The sequence below is a fragment of the Micromys minutus genome, assembly GCF_963924665.1.
Source record: "Micromys minutus genome assembly, chromosome: 3".
In the NCBI taxonomy this organism is placed as follows: Eukaryota; Metazoa; Chordata; class Mammalia; order Rodentia; family Muridae; genus Micromys; species Micromys minutus.
Window position 1 is genome coordinate 41061231 of NC_137972.1, and position 24071 is coordinate 41085301.

The 24071-nt window shown below is 35.6% G+C and overlaps 1 protein-coding gene across 2 annotated transcripts in view; it reads right to left on the reverse strand.

Annotated features, from left to right (window-relative positions):
- Positions 1-24071, reverse strand: part of CNTN6 (contactin 6) — a gene marked incomplete at both ends in the record, with an annotated part of 294022 nt that overhangs the window by 145886 nt on the left and 124065 nt on the right. For both annotated transcript variants that reach the window (XM_080913827.1, XM_080913826.1), the window contains one exon: positions 6413-6508. In XM_080913827.1, coding sequence (XP_080769953.1) covers positions 6413-6508 — 96 coding nt within the window. The remainder of the gene's footprint in view (positions 1-6412; positions 6509-24071) is intronic.

The window sequence follows — 24071 nt, forward strand, 5'->3', positions numbered from 1 at the left end:
ATATCCAATATATAGAAAGAACTCAAGAGAATAGACCCAAGAGAATCAAATAACACTATTAAAAATGGGGGACAGAGCTAAACAAAGAATTCTCAATTGAGAAATATAGAATGGCTGAGAAACACCGAAAGAAATGTTAACAAGGTTAGTCATCAGGGAAATGCAAATCAAAACAACCCTGAGGTTCCACCTCACACCAGTCAGAATGACTAAGATCAAAACCTCAGGTGACAGCAGAGGCTGGTGATGATATGGAGAAAGAGGAACACTTCTCCACTGTTGGTGGGATTGCAAGTTGGTACAACCAATCTGTAAATCAGTCTGGCGGTTCCTCAGAAAATTGGACAATATTTTTTTTTTCCTTCATAAAGAGAGGACAATCAAACTACGGGAAAAAGATCATGCAAATGTGCCACTTTTCTCATTATAATTTCCTTCTCTCCTTTTACTTTTTAACAACAGTATTCTGAAGCTTTCCTTTGAATTATTTTCCACTTAAGTTGCCAACATCTTTATGATGTGAATATAAACACTAGATTAACAAAACAGTACTATCTTTCTTCCACAGATACAAGTTGGACCTGAAAAAATTAAAATAATAGTTCCTTTAAGACAAACTAGAAACTCAGAACTTCTATGAGAAAATGATTGAGAGTTTCATATCCTCAAAGTTAAGAAGAAGTCTTCCTTTGGCTATGGTAAAAACTATAATCCTTTAGAAAAAAATATTTTTCATTATTTTTGAACATGATTTATTTTTTATTGTCATTTAAAATAAATTTTCATATGACAAATATATCAAGGTTTACTGATGGGTATATCATTTTCTTTTTATTTACGTATGTATATGTATGTATGTGTTGTATGTATGGATGGATAAATGTCATCTTTTTTCATGATTGACTTGAGTATTTGTCTTAGCAGGTTTTCTTGTGGCTCTGGAAACTTGAAAGCATTGTACATTAACGTGCATTGTAGATGCCTTGTGAAAATTTTTGTTTCAAATGACAGATGCCCTCAGTCAAAGCTCACCCTGTGGGTAAGAATTCTTCATGGAGGGATTGTTGTCTGTTTAGCTCAGGTGTCTATGAGGAAGGTCATGATATTGGAAATCTTTAGAAATATATTAGAAAAATAAATCAATTTGCCCAAGTACCAAACAGAAGTTTATAAAATCACTAAAATTTAGTAAGGTGCTAAAGAATTTTGCTTTATGGAAAATCATACAATATAGAAGAAAAAACCAAAATCAAGCATATTTGTTATAAATGATGTGCAAAAACTGTCATAGCTCATAAATGTAGGGATTTGGGAGACCAGAATTTATATCCAAAAGAGATCCTCAATAAAGTTCTAAAACTGGATATATAACATAGTCCTTGCTATGACCCAATTTTCCATTAAAGCTACATGTCTGACATATTTATAACTTTTTTCATTATTTTACATGTTTGAGTGTTTTTCTGACATGTACATAGACAAACTAGTGTTGGGACCCCTGGAATAGTTATGAGCTCTCATTGTTTCCCAAGGATACAATCCATGTCTGGAAGAGCTGCCAGTACTCTTATCTTCTGGCCCATAAAGTCAGAATACCAAGAATTAGATAGACAGACAGACAGAAAGATAGATAGCAGATAGATAGATAGATAGATAGATAGATAGATAGATAGATAGATAAATGATAGATAGATGATAGATAGAGATAGAGATATGTAGATAGGTAGATATACAGATATATAGTTAGAGAAATAGAGAGAGAGCTAGAGATCGAGATCGAGAGAGATAGACAGACAGAGAGAGAGAGAGAGAGAGAGAGAGAGAGAGAGAGAGAGAGAGAGAGAGAGAGAGATGAACAAGGAAAAAATATAATCATCATGAAACCCACAGTCACATATTTAGAGTTTTGATATTAAATGCCCCCCCCCCCCAGCCAAAGTCTATCCATTTAAAAGCACAAATATGTACTGGTGGTACAGTGAAATAGAGGGTCTTTTAGTAATAGAGTTTAGTGGAAAATCTTAAGGTTATAGCAATTATGGCCTCATAGGGATCAGTATAATCCTATATTTTTTCTCTTTTATATATTGGGAGCAATTCATTATGCCACATGGTCCCTTCTATTGCCATCTGTCAATAAAGAGCAATCTAACAGCTAAGATTCCAAACAAGCTTCTTATCTTTAAATATTGATTGATGCATATGTTTCATTAATAAGAAGCTTACTGGTATAGATATCATAATTTTAAATGAAACAATATATAAAAATTATATCTGTTTATTTATTTATTAAAATATTACTTACTGAGGTTATAACTTATACTATGATTGTTTTCAGTGTAAGCACATGGGCTGCATTTTTATTTTATGGGTTCATTTGGTGATAGAATAACTTCAACTTCCCTAAAGTTCTCCTTCATCCTTTGTCCTCCACCCTCTGTTCTTCACTCTGTCCACTGAGAGGGTCAGCATGTCAATAATTTTGGTTAGTGTTAAATGTAGGTAGAATACTTTTAAAATATACCAATGCTAGAAATCAGCTGTATTTTATTAACTCCAAAAGAGAAATAATATTTTTTAATCATATCTCTTCAGCTGTAGGAAGATGATACTTTATGGTCTATTGATGTTATGTTATCAGATTATGTTAGATTACATTTTACACCTTGTTAATATTTATGCTCTGTTATGCTGTGTTGTAATGTTATAATACTAAATAAAAAAATACTCTCATTGAGATTCTTAATTCCTGTATACCCCCCCCCCTCCACATACCATCTCAAAGACAAATCAAAATATTATTTCACTATCTTGCTTAGGGTTTTACTGATGAAAATATACCATGACCAAGTCAAATTTTAAGAACAACATTTAATTGGGGGTAGTTTTTATGTTTAGAGGTTCCGTCTATTATCAAAGTAGAAGTATGGTATCATGTAGTCAGGAATATTTCAGGAATGAGCTGAGAATCCTACATTTTCATCTGAAGGTTGCTATAAGAATATTGACTTCCAGGCAGCTAGGTGAGGGTCTTCAAGGCCACACCCACAGTGACACACCTACTCCAACAAGATCATACCTACTCCAGCAGAGCCATATCTTCTTATAGTGCCACTCCATGGGCAGAGCAAATACAAACCATCACATCCATCAAAGTTCATGCTATAGAACCAAGTAATTTATTGCACATACTTACAGAATATTTGTGAGAGATTGTTAGCAGGATTAGTAGTGATATCAATGGAGTTACATGGGAAGATCTGCACCTAATGTAGAGGAAGGCTTCTGCATAGTCCTGTCGATGGGTCCTTTTTCCATTAACCCTCTCAGAATATAAAATATATGGATATAACCTCATCCCAGGCCATGTACAATGAGGGCAATGTTGCCTACAAATGTTTGGAAGGGGTAGATGGAATCTCAGATGAAAGTCCAATGACCATCTCAAACCCTCCTTTTATGAGATAATGACAATAGTTCAGCTGTGATAATCTGTGGCCAGCAGGCATAGATTATCTTGAGAATCTCAGCTGCTCTGCTTAAATGGCTATGTGCTAGAACACTTGCATTGTTATGAAACTGTGTTACAAGTGTACATTTACATGGAAAATCTACAAACTCATTTTCATTTCTTCCTTTGGCACTCACAGACCTTCTTTGCCACACATACACATAGAATTCAAACATGTTATTTTTCTTGTGTTCTCAGAATGTTCCTTTATACAACTCATTGAGATTTATTTCACAGATTTATATTATTAAGAAATATTATGCATATATTTATGTGAACATACTAGATGAGCAATCTAACTTACTATTATGACTTCTTTCTTAATGTACAGCTGTTCTTTGTATATACTGTGATAGTTGTGTGTTGACAAAAAGGCACAAAACAAAGTTATATCCAATTTGTTATAAAAAGAGCACCAGTTTTTATGACCTACTGTCACTATGAAATCTATGATTACCTTTTAAAAGATATTGATATCAGCATATAAAAATTAGAAATAATTTAGCACACAAAAATCCACAAACTCTCACATACATACAAATAAACAAGGCATTTTTATAACATTCAAATAAATTAGATATAGAAATATTATATTCCAGCATATCTGACAAATATGTAGCTAATGTCATGATTAGTGAGGAATAATAAAACATTCTGTCCTTTAGAACCAATAGCATTATGAAAAGAGTTATCCAGTATTGTATGAAATGACTACCGTGGCCATCAGGCAGGAGGAATAAATAAAAGTGAAAGAAAACAAGTAAGGTTGATTTTAAATTTATTCCTCTTTGCAGATCATATGATTCTATACTTAGAAAACCCTAGAGATTGCTTTAAAAGACTTCTAGCACTAATAAACAAATCTGGCAAAATAGCAATGACAGCACACAAAAATCAATAGCTTTCTTATACAAAAAGGAAACAGATAGAACTATTACACTGGGAAAAATCTTACACAACGAATATCTGACACTTGGGACTAAATTTAATTAAGGGAATAAAATCTCTCTGAAGAAAAATATGACAGTGGAGAGAGGGATATTCCTGAAGATGCGAAAAGACACAACAATATGTTCAGATCTACAGCAAAGACTAAATAACATTATTCCTTCATACCTGTCCTCAAAGAGATGAAGTCATTGTTGGTGAATGCTAAACCTATTCAGGAGGAAACTATTATGATACATAGACATCGTTTTGAAAGAACATGCATGAAATCATGCAGATGATTTTCTACGAAAGAAAGGCAAATTTTTCTTCACTCTCACTCAAGAGCCTTGGTACTTATAAAGTTCTTACTTTAATGTACTCCGTATTATCCACTGACTTGGTTTCATAGGACTTACAACAGGACAGTGAAAACATTTTACTTAAAGAAAACCATCAAAAAACCCTTTCTCATTGGGCGCTGACACAGAGAATATCTGTATTGCTGAGCTTCTGTTTTGATTTTCATTGCACACAAATAACCTGTTAAACTACTTACAATTGTTTTACGAATCTATCACCTATAATTAAACCCAGCCAGAACAGCTTTCCAACACCCTCAGAAATCTTTGAATGTAAACCAAGTACCGATGGACCTAGTACTTTCAGAGCTACTACTTTCCTCATTTTAAGTTTCAGATTATAACACTATGGCAGATTTTTTCCATAAGTTTAACAGAAAATAGATACCATCGAAAAGCCTAAGTAAGTTAGGGTTGTGCAGTTTGCAGAGCTATAACTTTATAGCAAGACATCATTGTGTGAGTGCAGTCTTCTCTAACACTTCAGGTGAATAGTATGCCATAGTTGTTAGTAGTGCGGAAAAATATATTGTTAGCTTCTGTTGCTTGTGCCCTGGACAGCTCTCTGCCTGACCCTATCTGCCCTTGGGGGTTGGCAGCCAGTGGGCTCAGAGTAAAAGACACAGCAGGAGCAGTGGAGGAATGTTGCAGCAAGCTCCTTTAATACCCTCCACCCACTCTCCCCATTGGTTCTATGAAAGTAACTCTTCTAAACAGGATTTTCGGACTGGCTGGCATTATTTGCACTAGCAATCCTTGGTTCTTCAGGTCCTCCAGCAGGAAACACTTTTGCAACTGCACATCCCCTTACATAGAGGAAGCCTGCTATGTGTTTCTAGTTAGGTTCTTTTGCTTTTTGTTCTATCATATCACAAAAGTTATATAAAATTAAAAAAAATAAAATATTTTAAAGGTTTATAAATAAAAGGCAGTTTAACATTAGGAATATAAGTTTGCGTGTTGTCTTAAAATATATCTTATTTCTTTTCATAACTCTACAGTTTTGTAATGGGGGTTAATATGAATATATTGTAAGCAATCATTTGAGGAGGACCTGGGAACTAGAGTGGCTGCTTGGGACAACACTCATTTTTTGTAAAGAAGACCAAGAATTATGCTGGAATTTACCTCTATATAGAGGTAAAATGTAAAAAAAATAAATAAAAATAAAATGTTAGCTGTCAATTTTAATAAGGTAGTAGGCATTATATAAATCATATTAATTTAGATATCTACCATTGCTAGTAATATTTGCCTAATTTGACACTGAAAAAGTTGAGGCTCAGAGAGAATTAATTGCCTTGTACATTGCCAGGAGCTGCAAATCTTATCCTCTCACTGGACACTCAGTTTAATAAAAGGCCCAACACCAATAATATTACAGCTCCCAGTTTCATCTTCTCATGAACATATTTGTTTTGTAGCCAAATGAAAAGATAATTTTAAATAAAAATATTGGGGTGCAGATTTGTAAATATGGATGATAAACTTCTCAGGCCTTTTGTGATTCTGAGTGTATGGTGGAATGTCAGTGACTATAAGACCCTCTGTATCTCCTTCATCTTCTGATAGAGCCAAATGGAAGAGCAGACACAGGCTACCCATAACCTACCTCCAAAATGTGGTGGTGGGCCACAGAGGAGTACTACTCCTTGACCTTCTCGAACAGATACTGTGCTTCTGCTTTTGGTTTCAAAGTCTTCAATATCTTGGAAAAAAAATAAAAGAGGTTTAGATTTCCTTATTTGCAGAAGTAATCCAGAAGAATCTGAATATTATAAGAACAAGTTATAATGGTTAAGAGTAACAGCTACCCATTTTGGGCTGACCAGAATATGTAGCTAATGGCTAATTTATAAGTAGTGATGATTCATTCACAAAGTCTGGCATTTCTTTCCATCTTCCTTTTTCAAATAATTCAGAGAGTCTGTGATAAATATGTTTAAGACTAATCACTAAACTAATTAATTTTACTCTCTCAGACAATTTGTAACTCATCAGATTGTACTCTAAGCCTGATATATATTTTGTATAATCATATGTAGACTGTCTAAGAGGTTATGTAGCAAATATGCTTGAATCTAATGTCTCAAGTTATAAGCTGCAATTTGATGGTTAGACAGTGTCTCCAATTTAGAATACATTTGCACAGAGACAAAGCTACTATTGAACGAAACAGGGAGACAGAAAGTAGATTCTCTATTTTCTCTAAATGTCTTCACAAAGCTGATTCTGGAACTTACATGCCATACTGTGATTTTCTACATCAAGGAAGCCTAGAAAACTCAGAGATGGGCGAAATCTTAATAAGCCATTTAGGTAAGGTTTAAATCTTTCGTTATTCATCAAAAAAGGCAGTTAGCCTCCAGGAATGAGCAAATGTTTCATCTCCTCTGAACATGAATGTCTTCTTTGGTAAAATTCATTCATTCATTCATTCATTCATTCATCCACTCATTCAGTTAATGAATCACCTTGTAATAATCAGGAATGTTTTTTAAGCACAGAAGGTATATTTGTAAGAATAAGAGAGAATCACAATGTCCTGACTCACTGGGTAACATAGGAAAATCAAAGAAGTTGTAGAAAAAAAAAAAGAGTGCATTGCTAACCAAGTACAACCAACATTCTGAAGCAGAGTTCACCATTTGTGAAGATTTGTTCTCTCTTATTTTGTAATGGCAGGGCTGTAATCAAGTGCTTTCTCTTACTAAATGATACACTCTTCAAATGTCTTTGTAGCACATATACCAAACAAAAACAACCATGTGTTTGGAAGTGCATCTCTAAAAGTACTCATGCTTCCTTTACCTCTTAGCATTCTAGTAAAACAAAAGATACTTCATTCAGAAGCTACATTTTAGACATGAAGGAAGAGTGAAAAGGAGCCATAACTACATGGTAAAAACCTATTGCTGAAGATGCTCCTCATATTGGCTACAGAAAAATAAAGAGTTTAACCATGATTTATGCAGGCAATGCTTCTTCTTTCTAGGTGCCTTGTGTGGCCAGGAGGTTCTTTGAAAACATCTAAAAGACAAAAGATGCAGTGGTCCTAGGCAGCACTAGATACTGCATGCCACAGTAGTGACTACCCCGGCAAATATACTCATTGCTTCAATAGTGGCATGGTCATTGTGGAATAACTAATTTTTTTTAATTCAATAAGAAGCATCCTCCACAGGGAGAGTTTCATGCCAGGAACTATAACTCTGGTAAAAACCTGTGACTGAGGATACCATAGATCTTACAGGAGAAATGTACTGTTTTGTTTTGCTAAGTGGTCATGCTATCAAATTGACTTATAAGTATTTATTTATACCATAGAGTTGTGCTTCTCTCAACTTTGGTAAAAAACATTTCCTGGCTCATGGGTAGTAGTTAGTGCAAATACCTAGTGAAGGGCAGGAATGCTGTTTAAGCACAGAAAATACATTTGTAAGGATGGCAGAATCACAGTAGCCTGAGTCCTTGTAATTCTGCTGAGTAATAGGAATATTAGAAGACTTGTAGAAAAAAATTACATTGTTACCAATATGTGATTAAATGTTGAAGCAGAGTGTAAATAACTTCAAACACTCACTTTTATGTGGTCATATATCAACTTTCCCATGAAAATCTTAGGGAAGCTTGTAGAAGAGAGGTGGAGGACAGCCAGGACCTGAAGACTTCTTCATATAACATGGCTGTTACATATCAAATCATAGCACCATGGTTACCACACAAAATCAACCTGATCAAAATTTCTGCATGGATTGGGGAGCGACTGGTAGTCAGTGAAGATGCGGTTAGGGAGAATCACTCCTGGCACATGGCTCGTGAATGATCCAGTGGATGGCTACAGATACATATGCTTACACAGAGTGCTAACTGGATTCTAAGCAATATTAATAACAAAATTATAAACTAAAAAGAAGTTGACTAGGAGGTTTTCTGGGGCCTGTAGGAGGAGGTTGATGGTGACGTGATTGGTTGATATCATCAATGTATGTTGTACAAATTCATGGCACATTAACAATGAGTTTAATTCTTCCTAAAAGTTGGGTGTATGACTCAGAATCACAAGTAAAGTTTTTTTGTGCTAGCGGCATTTTTAGAATAATCTCTTTATTATTGAATTTTAACCATATGATCTTAGGCATCCTTTAAAGGAAATGAATAAAATACAGATCTGACAGATAATATGAGGACTTACATTTGGCTATGTTGGAAAAGGGAGGCCATTGTTTCCCTAAAAACAGAGATGTCTCCTTAGACGCTCTGCCAGAGACATACTGATACAGATGAGGATGCTTGCAGATAGCCATCAGACTGACATGAGGACTCCAATGGAAGAATTATAGAAAGGAGTAAAGGAGCTAAAACAGTTTGCAACCCATCGGAAGAACAACAATATCAACTGACTAAAAAAGCCCAGAGTTTCCAGAGACTAAACCAATATGTATACATAGAGAGACCCATGGCTCCAGATACATACATAGCAGAAGATAGCATTGTCTCACATCAATGAGAGCATAGGCCTTTGCTCCAGTGAGGGCACATTTTCCCAGTGTAGAGGAATGACAAGGTGATGAGGTGGGCATAGATATTTGGGAGAGGGAGCATCATCACGGAAAGAAAATGTGGGAGCTGGATAATGGGAGAAGGGGAAAGGGATAACATTTGAAATGTAAATACATAGAATGTTCAAGAAAAATGATAAAAAGAAAAAATTAAATTGGACTAAAATTCTAAATGCACAAATTTTGTATTGCAAAGAAACTACTGTGGTAATTAGATTTAGGATTCTGAAATTTGTCCATATATGGACTATGCTAAAATATAAGGGTAATACTTGGTTTGAAGTAATAATAAATCATTAAAAAGTTGCACCCACTTCCGTTACTTAGAAAAAAGTTTAAAGACAGAGAAATCAGTTTGGAAAATATATAAGATGAATTATTAGTGAGCACCTGTCTATAGGCAAAAAAAGACCCTGGAAGAGACAGACTTGACTACTAAACATTCCTGTCTGAATTACAAAAATATTATTGTCACATTGTTAAAAATAGAAGAAAATTATAGTTGTGAATATATCTATATGACTCCTGAATTACAAAATAAACAATTTAAAACCTAAATATGATCAACTCATCAAACTGCTATAAAGTACCTTAGAAATTGATATTTTTAAACTAACGACTTTGTTTATAGCACAAGAGTAATTGAGGTGTGTCAATTTCTCTGTGAACATTTTATAAACATAGTGTACATGACAGAAGAATAGTTTTTAAGGTTTTTAACACTTCACTATAGTGTGATCAGAAAAGTTATATTCGTTAGATAGATAAGAGAATATGGTAGTGACAGAAAGTCTATGAAACACCTCATCTCTGGGTAGGGAAGGCCAATATCCAGATGTATAAGAAGAGAATGTGTCAGTATATAAATTATTTAAAGCTATAGGAAAAAGTATGTCTTCATTTTTGAAAGGAACAATTTAGCAAAAATGTTTCTTGATTCAAATGCTGAAAATACGTACTCTTCAGAGCTAGTGAGACAATGAAAAATAAGTAAGGGTGAGAAAAAAATAAAGGGACAAGAGAAAATAAAGAACACATCAATGAAAGTGGAGAAAAAGTTTAGATAGAATTTTAGATGATATATGACCTTGGCAAGGGAAATCCATTGGCATTTTGGGACAAAGGCATGTAGATCATGTAGATGAAGGTTTGTGGTTCAAAGGTGTACAAGCCAACTCTTTAGATCAAACTAGAAGCAGGAGGGAATATAAAAAGTTACCATGGAAGGATTTGGAAGACTGAATTGATCAAGTGCTTGTTATACTAGGAGAAGAGTTATCAGAGGACTGTGGAAGGACAATCATTTGTAAGAAAGTAGAAACAGGAGAATTGAGCTCTGTGTCCTGGGTATAAAATATACTGCAGGGCATTTGCTGAATAGAATAAAGAGCATTAGTTAGTGGCTCCAAATGTCCTGATAAAACTGAAAAGATGTTTGTATTTGCTAGGTTGTTTGAGAGGACAGAGTATTTAAGAAACATAACTACAAAGTGCATTTTTGGTGGAAATTAAATGAAACTAGGAACATAAGGAATATAGAGTGTGGCTGAATTGGCATCAGAATGGAAGAGAGAGAAGATTGTTGTATTTCTATCAACACTACACTACACTACACACACACACACACACACACACACACACACACACACACACACTCATCTACAAACACAAGTTGAACGGAACATGGGGCTTCCAGTTACATTTGACAGGTAGATATCTCTGTTTAAAGCAACTGTAGTTTACCATTTTTTACTACATTATTTCCTAAATAAATATGTTTTGCTTTTTAAGATGTAAAGTACTGAATTCAGTAAAAGAGGTGCATAAAATACTATGTGTAAATTTAGTAACACATCTGTTCTTGACAAATTTTTCCTTGAGTATAAATATGTGCATGGCATGTGTGTGTGTGTGTGCAAGTGGGCAAGCACATGTGTGAACTGTGAACGTGCACACTGATGTGGGAGGACACACTCAATGGTCACTCTTCACTATCCTTGTTGACCTTAGATTACCTTAGGTGAAGGTTGACTGGCCAGCAAAACCTGGTAATCTGACTATGTCCTCTCCAGGCATAGGATTACAATTTCAGGCCTCAGTCTTGGCTTTTTTTACAGGAGTTCTGGCAATGAATTCCAGGCCCTTCTGTTCACAAAGCACATATATCATTGACTTAGCCATCTCTCCAGCACCTGTTCCAAATGTGTAAAAATAAAATTTCCCCAAAATGTATGGACTCTAGTGATCTCTATATTTGCACCTCTTTTTTTTTTTTTTTTTTTTTTTTTTTTTTTTTTTTTTTCATTTACTTTCGATTGATGGTCATGAACTGCTTGCTAGCTGAAAATTTGTCATGCCAGGCATGTATTTTGTGGAATATTAGCAATCCAATCTATTCTATTTTCTCTTTGGTCATGGCAAAACTGATATATTTTGGTGCTATAAGTATAAAATCATACGGTTAGTGTTGTAAGTCAGTGGTAAATGCTTGACTAACAATGCGAGAGTGCTACATTCAATCCCTCGTGCTGAATAAATAACGTTGTTTGATTACCCTGTGGTTTCTTTATGACATGGTTTTGTATCATTTTGAATGATAAGCTCCTTAAATATATTTCAGGAATAAAAGTCGATAAATAGATCTTGATGTTTTCATATCTTATAGGCCTAAAAGGTGACTAATCTAAGAATGCTTTTTATCTCTCTTCACTATTATAAATGGCAGCCATCATTAAATTATTGTTGCTTTTTAGTGGTCACAGAAAGAAAAGCATTGTCAAATTTAGTAATGAGAACCTGGGTGGGATGCTATTAGGAAGCTCTAGATTGGTGTTACAACATCCTCTTACATCCAGAAACATGAGCCATGTTTCCAGTGTTAATCAGAAGTCATCATAAGAATTGTTGTAACATCCCTGATACCTAACCACTGTTTTCACTTCCAGGAAAATGGTACCCATTGCTGGCATCATTTCTCTGGATCTTTGTGATTGATCACAATGGGGTTTCTATTAGCTGCCACAAGGAAATCATGTTCTCTTCAAAGTCTCACAAATCTTGCTAGCTATCAAAGCATCGTTGTTGCAAAATGTGATTATGAATTAATTCATAATCCAGACATTGAAGCTGTTGTATAGCACATAGATAAAACTCAAGATATAATTTTGCCATATTCATACTAGGTACTACCTCAGTTAGTCAGATGTATTTTTCTGTATCGAGACATATTTCAAATATCAGTCAGCCAGCTTAAAAAAAATCACAATTTACTTAAGATGAATTTTGAGACAAGAACCAACGAATTTATGTAGACCTGTGAATATTTTCTGTGCTTTGCAATTCCTTTAAAAAGTTTAGGTTTATCTTTCTCTAAGAAGAGGTTAGGAAAACACTTATTTCTATTTTTACATTATTTATTTTTTTCTTTTCTGTTTTCTTTTCTTTTCTTTCTTTTTTTCTTTCTTTCTTTCTTTTTTTCTTTTTTTTTTTTTTTTTTTTTTTTTTTTTTTTTTTTTTGCTTAATAAATTGTTTTGCTGTTAGGTCACACTCTAAAATTGTCTCAAACTTTATAACATTTTGAGATATTCCATAACCCACAAAGGTGACCTGCATAAGTTGTCCTTGCGTTCAAGGTTTAAGTCCTGCAGTGCTGGTTGCTGGTAAGGACCTCAAATGTTGAGGTTGTTTAATTAAGCTATTCTGATGACCGTAGCTTATAGGGCCCCGTGGTTTTAGGTTTTATTGCATTTTTTCCTTTGGCAGAAACATAAGCAAAAAGTGCGGTCACAAACAAGGATCTGTTCCAAAGCCCAGCAGGAAGGGCTTGAAAATGGCCCATAAAATGAGCGTTAAAGAATTACTGGGCCATATGCTCTCTCCTGGAACCACCATGGTATAGTAGAGGGACAAAGGCCACAAAAAATGTGCTTAAAATGAAGTCCACGCGATGCTAAGTATTCCAGTATTCAATTGGAAAGAGAACACATAGTTGCAGCTGTCACGTTTAGGAATGTATCTCAGCTTAATTAAAGCAAGAAACTGTGCCTTTGATGCCAAGGCCTGAGGATCACATTCAGAAGATATGTTGGAAGTGCCAGCTCCTGAGAACAAAGGAAGCCAGTGACTTGCCAAGTCTCAAAGCTTGAAAGAAACTTGTGAGTACCCAGGGTCCAGCAACCTGAATTGACAGAGAACATTTCAACTTTTGAAGGTAAGGGAAAACACATATGTGCCAGGGAAATGTGCACACTTGATGCAAAGATGAGTTTTCTAAAAACCAGAATATTGTGTCTTCAGGATTTAATGTGCACAAAATCATTTCATTTAACACTATAGGTGTTCTCTTTATCTTCTCTCTTATTCACATATGAAGATTGGGACACAAATTCTCATGAGGATGGTAAATGAATCCTCACCATTGCCAGCAATGCTTCTGAGACAGGCACACACCCTGAGCTGAGGAGGAAATGGAGGCTTAAAGGCTCCTTAGCTCCAAGCTGACAGGATGTGATGGCAGGAGTGTGGGACCTGGGCATGTGTTCTCACATGCATGATGTTCTGTGCTGCAGATGAAAAGTGGAGTCGCTCAGATGTGACATCAGTGCCATTACCCTGTCAGCCCATGCCCAAACAAGCCAATCAACCAAAGGCACTTTTGTAGGAATTTATGTAAATCCCTGATGGTACAAAAGAATGTTGTGTTACTGGGGTTTAGATCCATATTGTGTGCTCTGACTTGCTGAATCCTTTCTGTTTCTTGACACGAGATGTATTGATTTAACTTGGTCGTTATTTTAACCAACCTAAAGACGCAAAGCCCTCCCCACTCCCCATTTTTAGTAAGAAAAATCCTTGCTAACACAGTCTGGGTGATGTCAGTCTTACTTGTTATTTTTTTGTTTGTTCTTTTGTTTTTGAGACAGAGTATAATATTCTTTGGAGTGCTGAAATTTGTTTTGTAGACAGGGTTGGCCTAGAACGCACAGAAAACCACCAGTCTCTGCCACCTTAGTGTTAGGATTAAAGGTCTGTCCCAAACATTCTGATATCAGTCTTACTCATTTATTAAAATGAAGTTTAAACACTTTAATACAAAATGTTACATAGGTGAGGCCTTACATCCCTCTAGTTACTGTTCTCTGCTGTGTATACATAGTCTTTCCTCAGTGTTCCTTCACTCCCTTACTGTCCTTCAGGAGAAAGAGGGTCATATTTCTTATATATGAAATTACATAATATGTATTAAATTATATCTGATATATATGGTGGAATCAGATCCAATAATCTGACTCCTTCCAGAAATCAAAAATTAGCAAATCTGTACATACTTTCCACAGGATATAAGGAAATAACAATTTGCTTCAAGTGCTAGTGTGTTAAAGTGTCTGTACTTGAAAGCCAGACTAAATTCCCTTTCTTACTAAACCTTCCCCCAGACAGACTCTAAACTCTGCTCCCAAACCTGAGACATTGCTCAGTTTCTCTCTTGATCCACACAGTAAAAGCAATTTCAATTATTTGTCTCTTTGAAGCCATTAGATCTGACATTAAACGCAGAGATTTATTTTTGCCAGCTCCTTGCTTTCCAGCAATCAAATACCATTTCCCCCTTTGAGAATCCATCTGAAAAAGCCTCAGTGTTGAAACTTGCACTGTGGTAAACAGGACTCTGGAACATCTTTCACCTTCATGACGCGGTTCCCAGGTTGAAGATAAGTGTTTTGTTTTGGCCTAAGGCAAAAACATTGTGCTGAGCAGTGAAATTCAGAAACCTTACCAAGCAAAACTCAAGTGCTAAAAGACACCAAGGAAAGTCTCTTAGTTCAGTGCTGTTCCCACAGAAATCCCAGATACAAATGCAGGGACCTTTCAGAATTAAGAAAGCAAAAACTATTTGAAGCTGTTAAGTCTGAACTCATATTTTTTCATACTTCTTTTCTTCTCCTCTACTTCCTATTTCTTGGGTGGTTTGAATAAGGGGAGGATTTTAGTTCTATTATTAATTTTCTCAGATTTTTATTAAGTACTATGCAGAAATATCTCTGCTTAGCCCAGTTTCATTTTCTGCTCTCGTTCCCTGGATGCTCTATACTCAGTTACATTGTTCCTGATATTATTGTGTTTCCTAGCTTAACTCAGTAACATAACATGGCATAACCTAATAAAGTGTGATGCTAATGTCAAATCCTGTAGAAGAAGCAATAGCTAAAACTTGATATTAGACACAAATCTGGAATGCTAATATCTAAAGAGGAAATAAGAACCTATTTTAAGAGCCTCTGGTGTCGATTCCATTTAGAATTCCCCCTAAAATTTCTTTTCATTTATTTTGTTGTTGATGTGAAAGTATTTATATTAAAATTTAAAAATAAATAATAGAACCAAAGATGGCTGAAGGAGTAAAGGTGCTGGCTGTCAGGCTCACAAACAGCATTTAATCTCTGGTACCGGGTTGAAGGAGAGACTAGAATCCCCCAAGTTGTCCTCTATTCTCTCCAGGCCTGCTTGTAGCATATGCACCACACGTATGAACAACTGAGTGCATGTGCACATGCATGTGTACACATGCACACAAGTTAACAAATGTAATAAAAATAAGCAATCTACAAATAAAGCATAAGGCCAATTTAGTGGTTTCCTGGGTTTCTGGCAATGAGAATTTGACAGAGAACTATTTTGTGCAACATTCAATGAGAGTAATAGGAAATAATCAGAGGAGAGGACCACTGTATTTTTCTCCAGCAACTCAGCATGTAGATTTTCAAAGAGATAGGAATTTAGTAAATAGAATAAGTAAAGGCATTTGAAGTTGCTAAGAGCTCTCTTATAATACAGATGGAAAATTACATATGTTTTACAGTAATGAGGTTATCTATCTGATGAATAATGATAATACTAGTCACACACATGAAAACAGGTAAGTCCTACCCATGGGCTATTTTTCCTTTAGAACCGAATTTTGAATATCATCTTCAGTTAAAAACAGATGAGGGGCTACTGAGGAGGTCCGGTGATTAATACTGTTTCCTGTTAACCTAGGAGACTCAAGTTCAGTTCCCAGTACACAAGTCAGGAAGTTGTCAGTGTCCAGTGACTTTGGCTCTAAGGGATCACCAGCCTCCATCCCATCTATGGAGACACACACAAATATGTGGTATGCACACAAAAAAGCAATTAAACTAAAATACATTTTAAGTAAATCTACTTGAGAAGAGCCAAAAGGAAGGGAGCTTTGATAGCTTAGGATAATTGGAGATTCCAATTCCTTTAAAATGTTAGCATAAAGTTTCTGGGTTGATGATTTAGAAAATAATATATGCATATATTATTCATACACATATTATATATACATATGTACATAATATATATCATATGTAATATGTGCTTGTAAAATAGGTTTTACACAGAACCTAGTTAATTCTGGGACCTGATTGAAGGAGAGACTAGAATCCCCCAAGTTGTCCTCTATTCTCTTCAGGCCTGCTTGTAGCATATGCACTACATATGGGATTTGATGGGATTAAATGGTCAGTTCACAAATGTAGAATCTCATAATGTATTGAAATGTGCCCCATATGATGCTGATTGTGAGAAGATTAACAATTTCTTTTTTTACTTAACTTTCCTCCACTTTTAAAATAGACTAAATTCTACCTTAAGCCTCAAAGGAATAGAATATTGTCCCCTTACAGGGCACAACATGCTTTAACCCTACCTTTAATTGCTTATACTAGTCGCCGATAGTAAGAACTATCTGATTACACAATTTGAGACACTAGAGGATTATTACAAACTCTGTGAAGGGTCATAGTCAGTACAGTAGATCTTATGAGCCATCCTTAGCAAGTATCAGAGCTCCATTCCTTATAAATCACTGTTGAAATCTATGGATACTCTTGAGACTAGACCAGAGGATGCTATGGATGCCATGAAGTAGACTCAAAGGAGGTGAGGGTTACCATTTCTATGGTGGATGAGCACTCCTTATGTACCAACCTAATGAGATGCTCACAAAATTTCAATGGGCTTTTGGTGTCTTTGCTAGATCTGAACCACACATTTTCTTGAAGCCTGAATGTGTCTTTCTTAGCTCACTTCCAGTAGCTAGCTGAAATATTTTGTGAATGAAAAACTGCCTGAAATATAAGGCATGTGAATCTTATTCCAAGCACAGCCACATCATGTTTTATTTTATTCCAAAGCCTATTTTATCAACGTGACATAAAGTGTTAGACAGAGGGTCATTGAATCCCCACTGGCCAGAGAAGTCATCCATCCCAGTTGGGAACTGAAGCAGTTCAACTTAGCTTGGTATTTGAGTAGTCAGAAAAAAATACTCTAGAATGCTCCTCTTCATGGTCATAAGCTTTGACTTTGCGTGAATGTTCACTTTTCCCACATTTTGTTTTAGAAGAGGCACAGTGTCACTCTCTTTTAAGTCAATAGACTCTGGAGAGATTTCCTAAGGCTATTTGTGCATCCCAGAATGGGTAAATGATCTAAGCTTCACTCAAGTGTATTTGAGCATAGGTATAAAGTCATATCCTCAGGCAGATACACCATAGGGGAGAGGATATGGTTCAGACAGTGTGTCATCAGAATCTATATCTTTATCTGGGCAATGGAAGATTCTGTTAAGGAATCATGTAATGTTGGAGAAAAACAGATTTCTGTTGGTCTCAGTGGACAATACAGTCAGCAGACCTCACAACAGTGTGTATTTTTAAATAAATATCAAATACATGATGGTTAGGCCTATAGCAGGATCAAAAAAGATCTTTTACTGAGCCCCTTTTGGTTTTTTTAACTTTATAAAGAAAATGGTATGTGAGCATTTCTTATTCCTATTATAATTATAGACATTAATATTCATAAAACTGAACTAATTTTCTCAAGATTGTATGGTTAAAGAACAATGATATAATGACCCCCCTGCACCTCTGATCTAAAATATGTTGTCACCAGAACACCACTCTTACTATCCTCCAAAATTGAAAATAATGAGACAGAGATGAGGTAAGAAACCTGTAATCAAAGCCTCTTGTTATCTTAGAGTAAACAGCATAGGTCCTATCTCTTTGTAAAATACAGAGTAGCTTTAACTGGTTCTAATTGGAGACAAAAATTGTCAGTGTGGCCATGGCTTCCCAAGAGTCTAATAGAATATGGCTAGAAGTTGACTCATGATTAGATACCATGGAAGATCTTTAGCACATAGAGTGCAAGTGTTGGTTCCGGTGGTACACTGAAAATGTGCCTTTCCAGGAACAACAGCATCCACAGGACTCTCTAATCCATTTCTCTGATTCTCCTTGGAACTAAATGGAGTTATTCATAATGACAAAGGCTCAGATCTTTGGTAAATGTGGTTAATGGGAACCACTACATTGACTATGCCCTTCAGTCAGACCTTTGTGCTAATCAAAGCGGTTCTCTTTAATTCAATCAGATAGTTTTTACAATTAGTGATGTGTGTGAAGTATGGTAGGTAGAGTTAAAGAGTAAAGGAACATCTGAATAGGTTGTTCTTCTATTTCTCAAAACAATAGGAAGTGAACGTGAGCTCTAAGAGACCCCATAAATATATATACTCTGAGTTTAAAAGGCTTTGTACTCCATCGACTTCTGTGTGAAATTTATCACAGAATGCAATGAGAATATTTCAGTTTTGTATACTTAAGCTTCATTTCTTATCACTGTGATAAAATATCCCAGTGAAATAACCGAAGGGGGGAGAGACTGACGTCTCCTCGAAATTTGAGAGCACATGGTGAATTAGAATGAGAAAGTGTAGTAGAGGCATCATGATGTTGGAACATCACAGCTGCAGCTCCTCTACTCCTCACTTTTGCAATGGCACAGAAAGTAGAAATGGACAGAGAGGAGAGATAGGTTATAAATCTCAAATTTTATCACCTCAAAAGTCTACTTCCTCCAACTAGGCTCCCTTCTTATACCTTGTAAAATCTTTCAAAAGAACGCCACTAGTTGGGAACATGTGACCTCAAAATCCTAAGGTTTATATATATATTTTTTTAAAGACCAAGTTTGCGATATAATTTGTCTGTTACTAAAAGTGTTACTTTTCAATGTTCTCTAAAGTTCTTAGTGTCTGGGTATATAAAGCATAATCAAGAAGTACTATGGGAAAGAGGACCTTATTAAAGTCTTAGCATTTTAAATCATTGTAATTTTTGTATCACAATATTTGGACAAGATAATATAAATAACTTGTTCAATATGTACTGTTAAAAGACCTTAAATAAATTTTATCTCACACAGATTTACTTTATTTCAATGGCATATTGATTACTTTTTGCATTATATTTTAAACAATTTGTTTATGTAGGCAATTGTTTATGTAGTCAGGTGGCCTCAATAATCATTATAGAGGTAAAGATGACCTAGTATTCAGAAGTATTATTTAACATAGTATATGTCTGCAACTACCTTCCAAGTGGTGAGAGGACGGTTTTGCACCATTGTTGGCATGTAGTTCAAGTAAAGAATGTTAGTCATTTCTAAAGGATCAGGAGAATCCTCAGAGCATAAAAGGCATCTATAATATCCAGTAAGCAAGTCTCAGTTGCTAAATTTATTGGGTAATTCCTATTTGCCAAACACTCCTCAAAAATATCCAAGTATAAGCTGAGGAAACAATTAGGATTATTATTTTGTGGGAAATGAATATTTGTCTAAGTTATTTCACATTCCACACACAGGGTTTTCTGAAGCTTCACATTAAATTTGAGACATCAGTTTTCTTATTTTGTTTTTTCATAAAAAATAGAATATGATGAATTATGGGAATACATCAAGTTTTTTTTTTTCCTAGAATTATCATTTCAAGCACACAGTGGTTTGGAGACACTCATAGTGGTGTTTATCCAGTGAAAATGTCAGACAGGGAAATTCTCTGTACTATTCATCAGTTTGAACATGTGGCAACATCAAACATCTTCCTAAATTCATATTTTGTACTACACAGTAATAGAATAAAATGTAAATACTTCACCTGAGGACCTTAAGAGGAACCTTGTTGTGGAGTAAGGACTTCTGGAACCCCTGGGTGTTTTGAGTGTGAGTCCCTGTTTCTAAATATCAGGCATTCAAAGCAATCTACCGACCAAAACATCAACAAAAAATGTTTTTGATATTGTGCACTTTTGAAAAAAGTTCTCATGCTTGTCACCACAAAGTCACTTGAAAGCAGGTAGCCAATTTGTATTCAAAAGCTTCTCTTTCAATCTGAAAATGGAATATAGGCATTTTTACTAAATTGCTTCTCTAAAAGAAATAGACAGGGTCTGATCTGCATTGGCTTAAGGACATTTCTGCCCAAAGACAGAGGAATGGCTTTGTTGACCCTGAACAATCTTTACGCTTCAAACCTTGGGCATTTTTCTTCTAAATTTTTAGTTCAAAGTAATTTTAGTTTAGATCATTCAAATATGGAATTTTTCTTACTCCTCAAAAGATGAAGTTATTTTAAAGTATACTTTGAGATATGTGTGGGATTGATTAAGCTTGTATATGAACATATATGTACGTGTATATATAAATTAATTGTAGATAACTATACATGTATTCTGATATATATGTGATATAATCTGATGTATTTTCCAATCACTTAATAGGTATTAAATCAATAATTCTCAGTAATAACATTTTTATTTAATCTATATGTTCATATGTACATATACAAGGGTTAGTGTATATATATAAAAGTATGAGGATGATAGAATTTGTAGAAATTTACAAGATGTCTCTTGGAATCTTGAGGATGCTCAGAATTAAACTCGGGTCCTTTGCAAGAAGAGCAAATTCTCTTAAACAAGGAGTTATCTATCTATCACGCTCAAAATTTATCTCTCTCTCTATCTCTATCTCTCTACATATATATATATATATATATATATATATATATATATATATATATATATATATATATAATTGCATAATTGTAAAAATCATGACTCAGAACATAAACTGTCAAATTCTCAAAGCTGTGATTAGAGCCAGAATTCGAGATCCTGTCACATTAGGACTATAGGTTATTCGTTCTTTTGAACACTTCTCGCTGACTATCTGTCATCTGTTGTCTCCCACACTTGACAGTAGACTTTCATAATTAAGTAAACATAGACAGCATATTTAAATACTATTAATCTAGTAGCCAATAGTAGCAGGGATTTATGTTGTATCCACTCTTGAGTATGAAACTGAAAATTGTGTTTATGTAGTATTTCACAAAGTTTTTCTAGTGTCTTCGTCGCTATTCACTAACTAGAAACACATTGAGGTGCTGTAATTATGTGTGTTATCTCTCTTGTAAGGCTCCCCTTCTACCGTTCCCTAAAAAATTCTTTCATCTTTGCCTATTTACAGCAAGTATGGCAGCTGGATAAGGGAACTCGTTTTTGGTTTCACTAAATGTTCTAGGAAATGAGAGTCAGTAGGATTTTTAGCAGGCACTCAATAGAGAATAGCTGCAATCACTGAAAAACAAAAAGTTAGATACAAGGTGGGGGCGGCCCGTGTTTGCTAAGCTACAGGGATCAGGGATTGGATTGGGCCAACCTGGGAAGTTGGGGAGCTTACCCCACACAGCTGCTCGGTGGTTGTTTTGCTGTGGGAAACCACAGGAACACGGCTCTGGGGTGGGAAAGCATGGAGTGAGACGCGGGGCCTGCAACAAGACCTGCGATGTTTGTTTCCTAGGCTCTTGGACACCCAGGAGCCACAGGATGCCTGGAAAGAGCTGAGAATGGAATGTCCACCCCACCCACTGTGGGCAGGATCTAACCCTGGGCTGAGGTGGAAAAAATGGGGCTCCTACTGGTCCTGGTTGGGTTTTTGTCTTGTCTGTGGTTGGTTGTCAGACTGAGCTTGGATGGTGTCCACAGGGCTAGGAATGCAAAGAGGCTTTCTACAGGAGATTAGGACAGCAGCTCTGTGGGTTAAAGGCTTTCTCTACAGCTCCTAAAGGCAGGTCCAGATGAAAAGGAGACAGTCTATGGTTTTAAGACATCAGGGAGGGTCTGAGATTCAATACCTTTGGCTGTTTGGAGTGTCTGGGGAGAAAGGCTAATTGGCTAAGCCTGCACGGCTTTAAGTACCTTATCATAATAAAGATCTGCCTTAAACCTATGTAATCTGTGGTCACTTCCTTACATGTGGAGGAGGGGCTTAGAGTGTTGCCCTACTGTTACTGATGACTACGAAGCTATGGGGGGTTATGGCTATTGATGGCAGCCTGGTTACCCAGTAATTTTAGGGAAGCACCTACTGTCCCTTAGGGTCACCAGGGCCTTGAACTCTCTTGCCCAGGAAACAGGGTGCTTTTCACAGCCCACAGCCCACAGCCCACAGACCAATGTTTGTGGAAATCACTCCAGGACTACTCTATAACCCATGAACCAAATCTAGTACCTTAGATGATTTTTTGTCAACAGTGGATCATTAGAACATAGTTACACCTGTTGGTTTAATGAAACTGATGACAGACTTTACTTTGCAACCATGTATCCATGTAAAGAAAAGTTTGCTAATCCTCTAGTCTACCCCCTTTGACCCAAAGGACTAATAATTCAAGGTTCCTAGTTTCATTTCCATTGCCATGATGAAATTTCCATAGAAAAAAAGCAACTTAAGGAGGAATGTTGGTTTGATTTGTTTTTGTTTTCAACCTACATGTCCAAGAAATTGTGTGGGAACTTGGAATATCTTTTAACACCATATCAATAGTCAAGAGCAAAGAAAAATAGATGTTTTTATGCCCACTTACACTCAGCTCCATCTCTACACTTACAAGGTTCAGGATTCAAATTCAGGGAATGGTATTGCCCATAGTGGGATGGGTCTTTCAGCATCCACTAACTTAGTTAAGACAACCACTCCAGATTCATATGTTTATTGATCACCTTAATCTAGATGTTTCCTTATTAACACATTGATTAAATCCCAAGTGATTTCAGATAGTGTCAACCGTTGAAACTAGCCATAAAACCAAAATTTCTGAGGGAGAAATGATATTCCTTGAAGATAAAAGAAGGTTGCTTATTAGAGGAGATCAAACCTCAATCTAAGAACAACAGGAGGAACTGGAACTACAGTTATGAAGATGTCAGTTGCAGAAGAAAATGGAAAAGAGTGATTTTTCAGTATCAATGATGTCTATACAAATGACACTTGCTTAATTTGAAACACCTAGCTGCTTCAACCCAACACTATTTATCTAAAAGTACTTATGATTAATCCTTCAGTCCCTTGCACATAAATTATATACAATCCTAGCTTGGCCACAATACATTGAAGCTTCATGACTCCAATGAATCAAAATTTACATGAATTATAACAGTGCAGGAGATATAAATTGGGTGATTTTATTTGATTTTTTGATCAATGAAAAATGTTATTTTATTGTCGAGCTTTGCATGCTTCTTGCAGTATCTTCAGTTTTTTTTTTTTCTTTTTCTTTGTTCTTCATCCAATTACATAATAACAACAGTACCCAATTTTATCTGGACATGTGGGTACTGTGGTCTGTTGTTTATTGGAATATCAGTCATGTAGGTACAATGAGAGTAGAGAAAGCACAATGAAAATCTCCCACAATGCAAAGAAATGATAGGAATAATGTTTTCCCATCCTTCCTGAGTATTAAATTTTATCAGCCAGAATCTAGTAGCAGCCCTGAAAGCAGAACA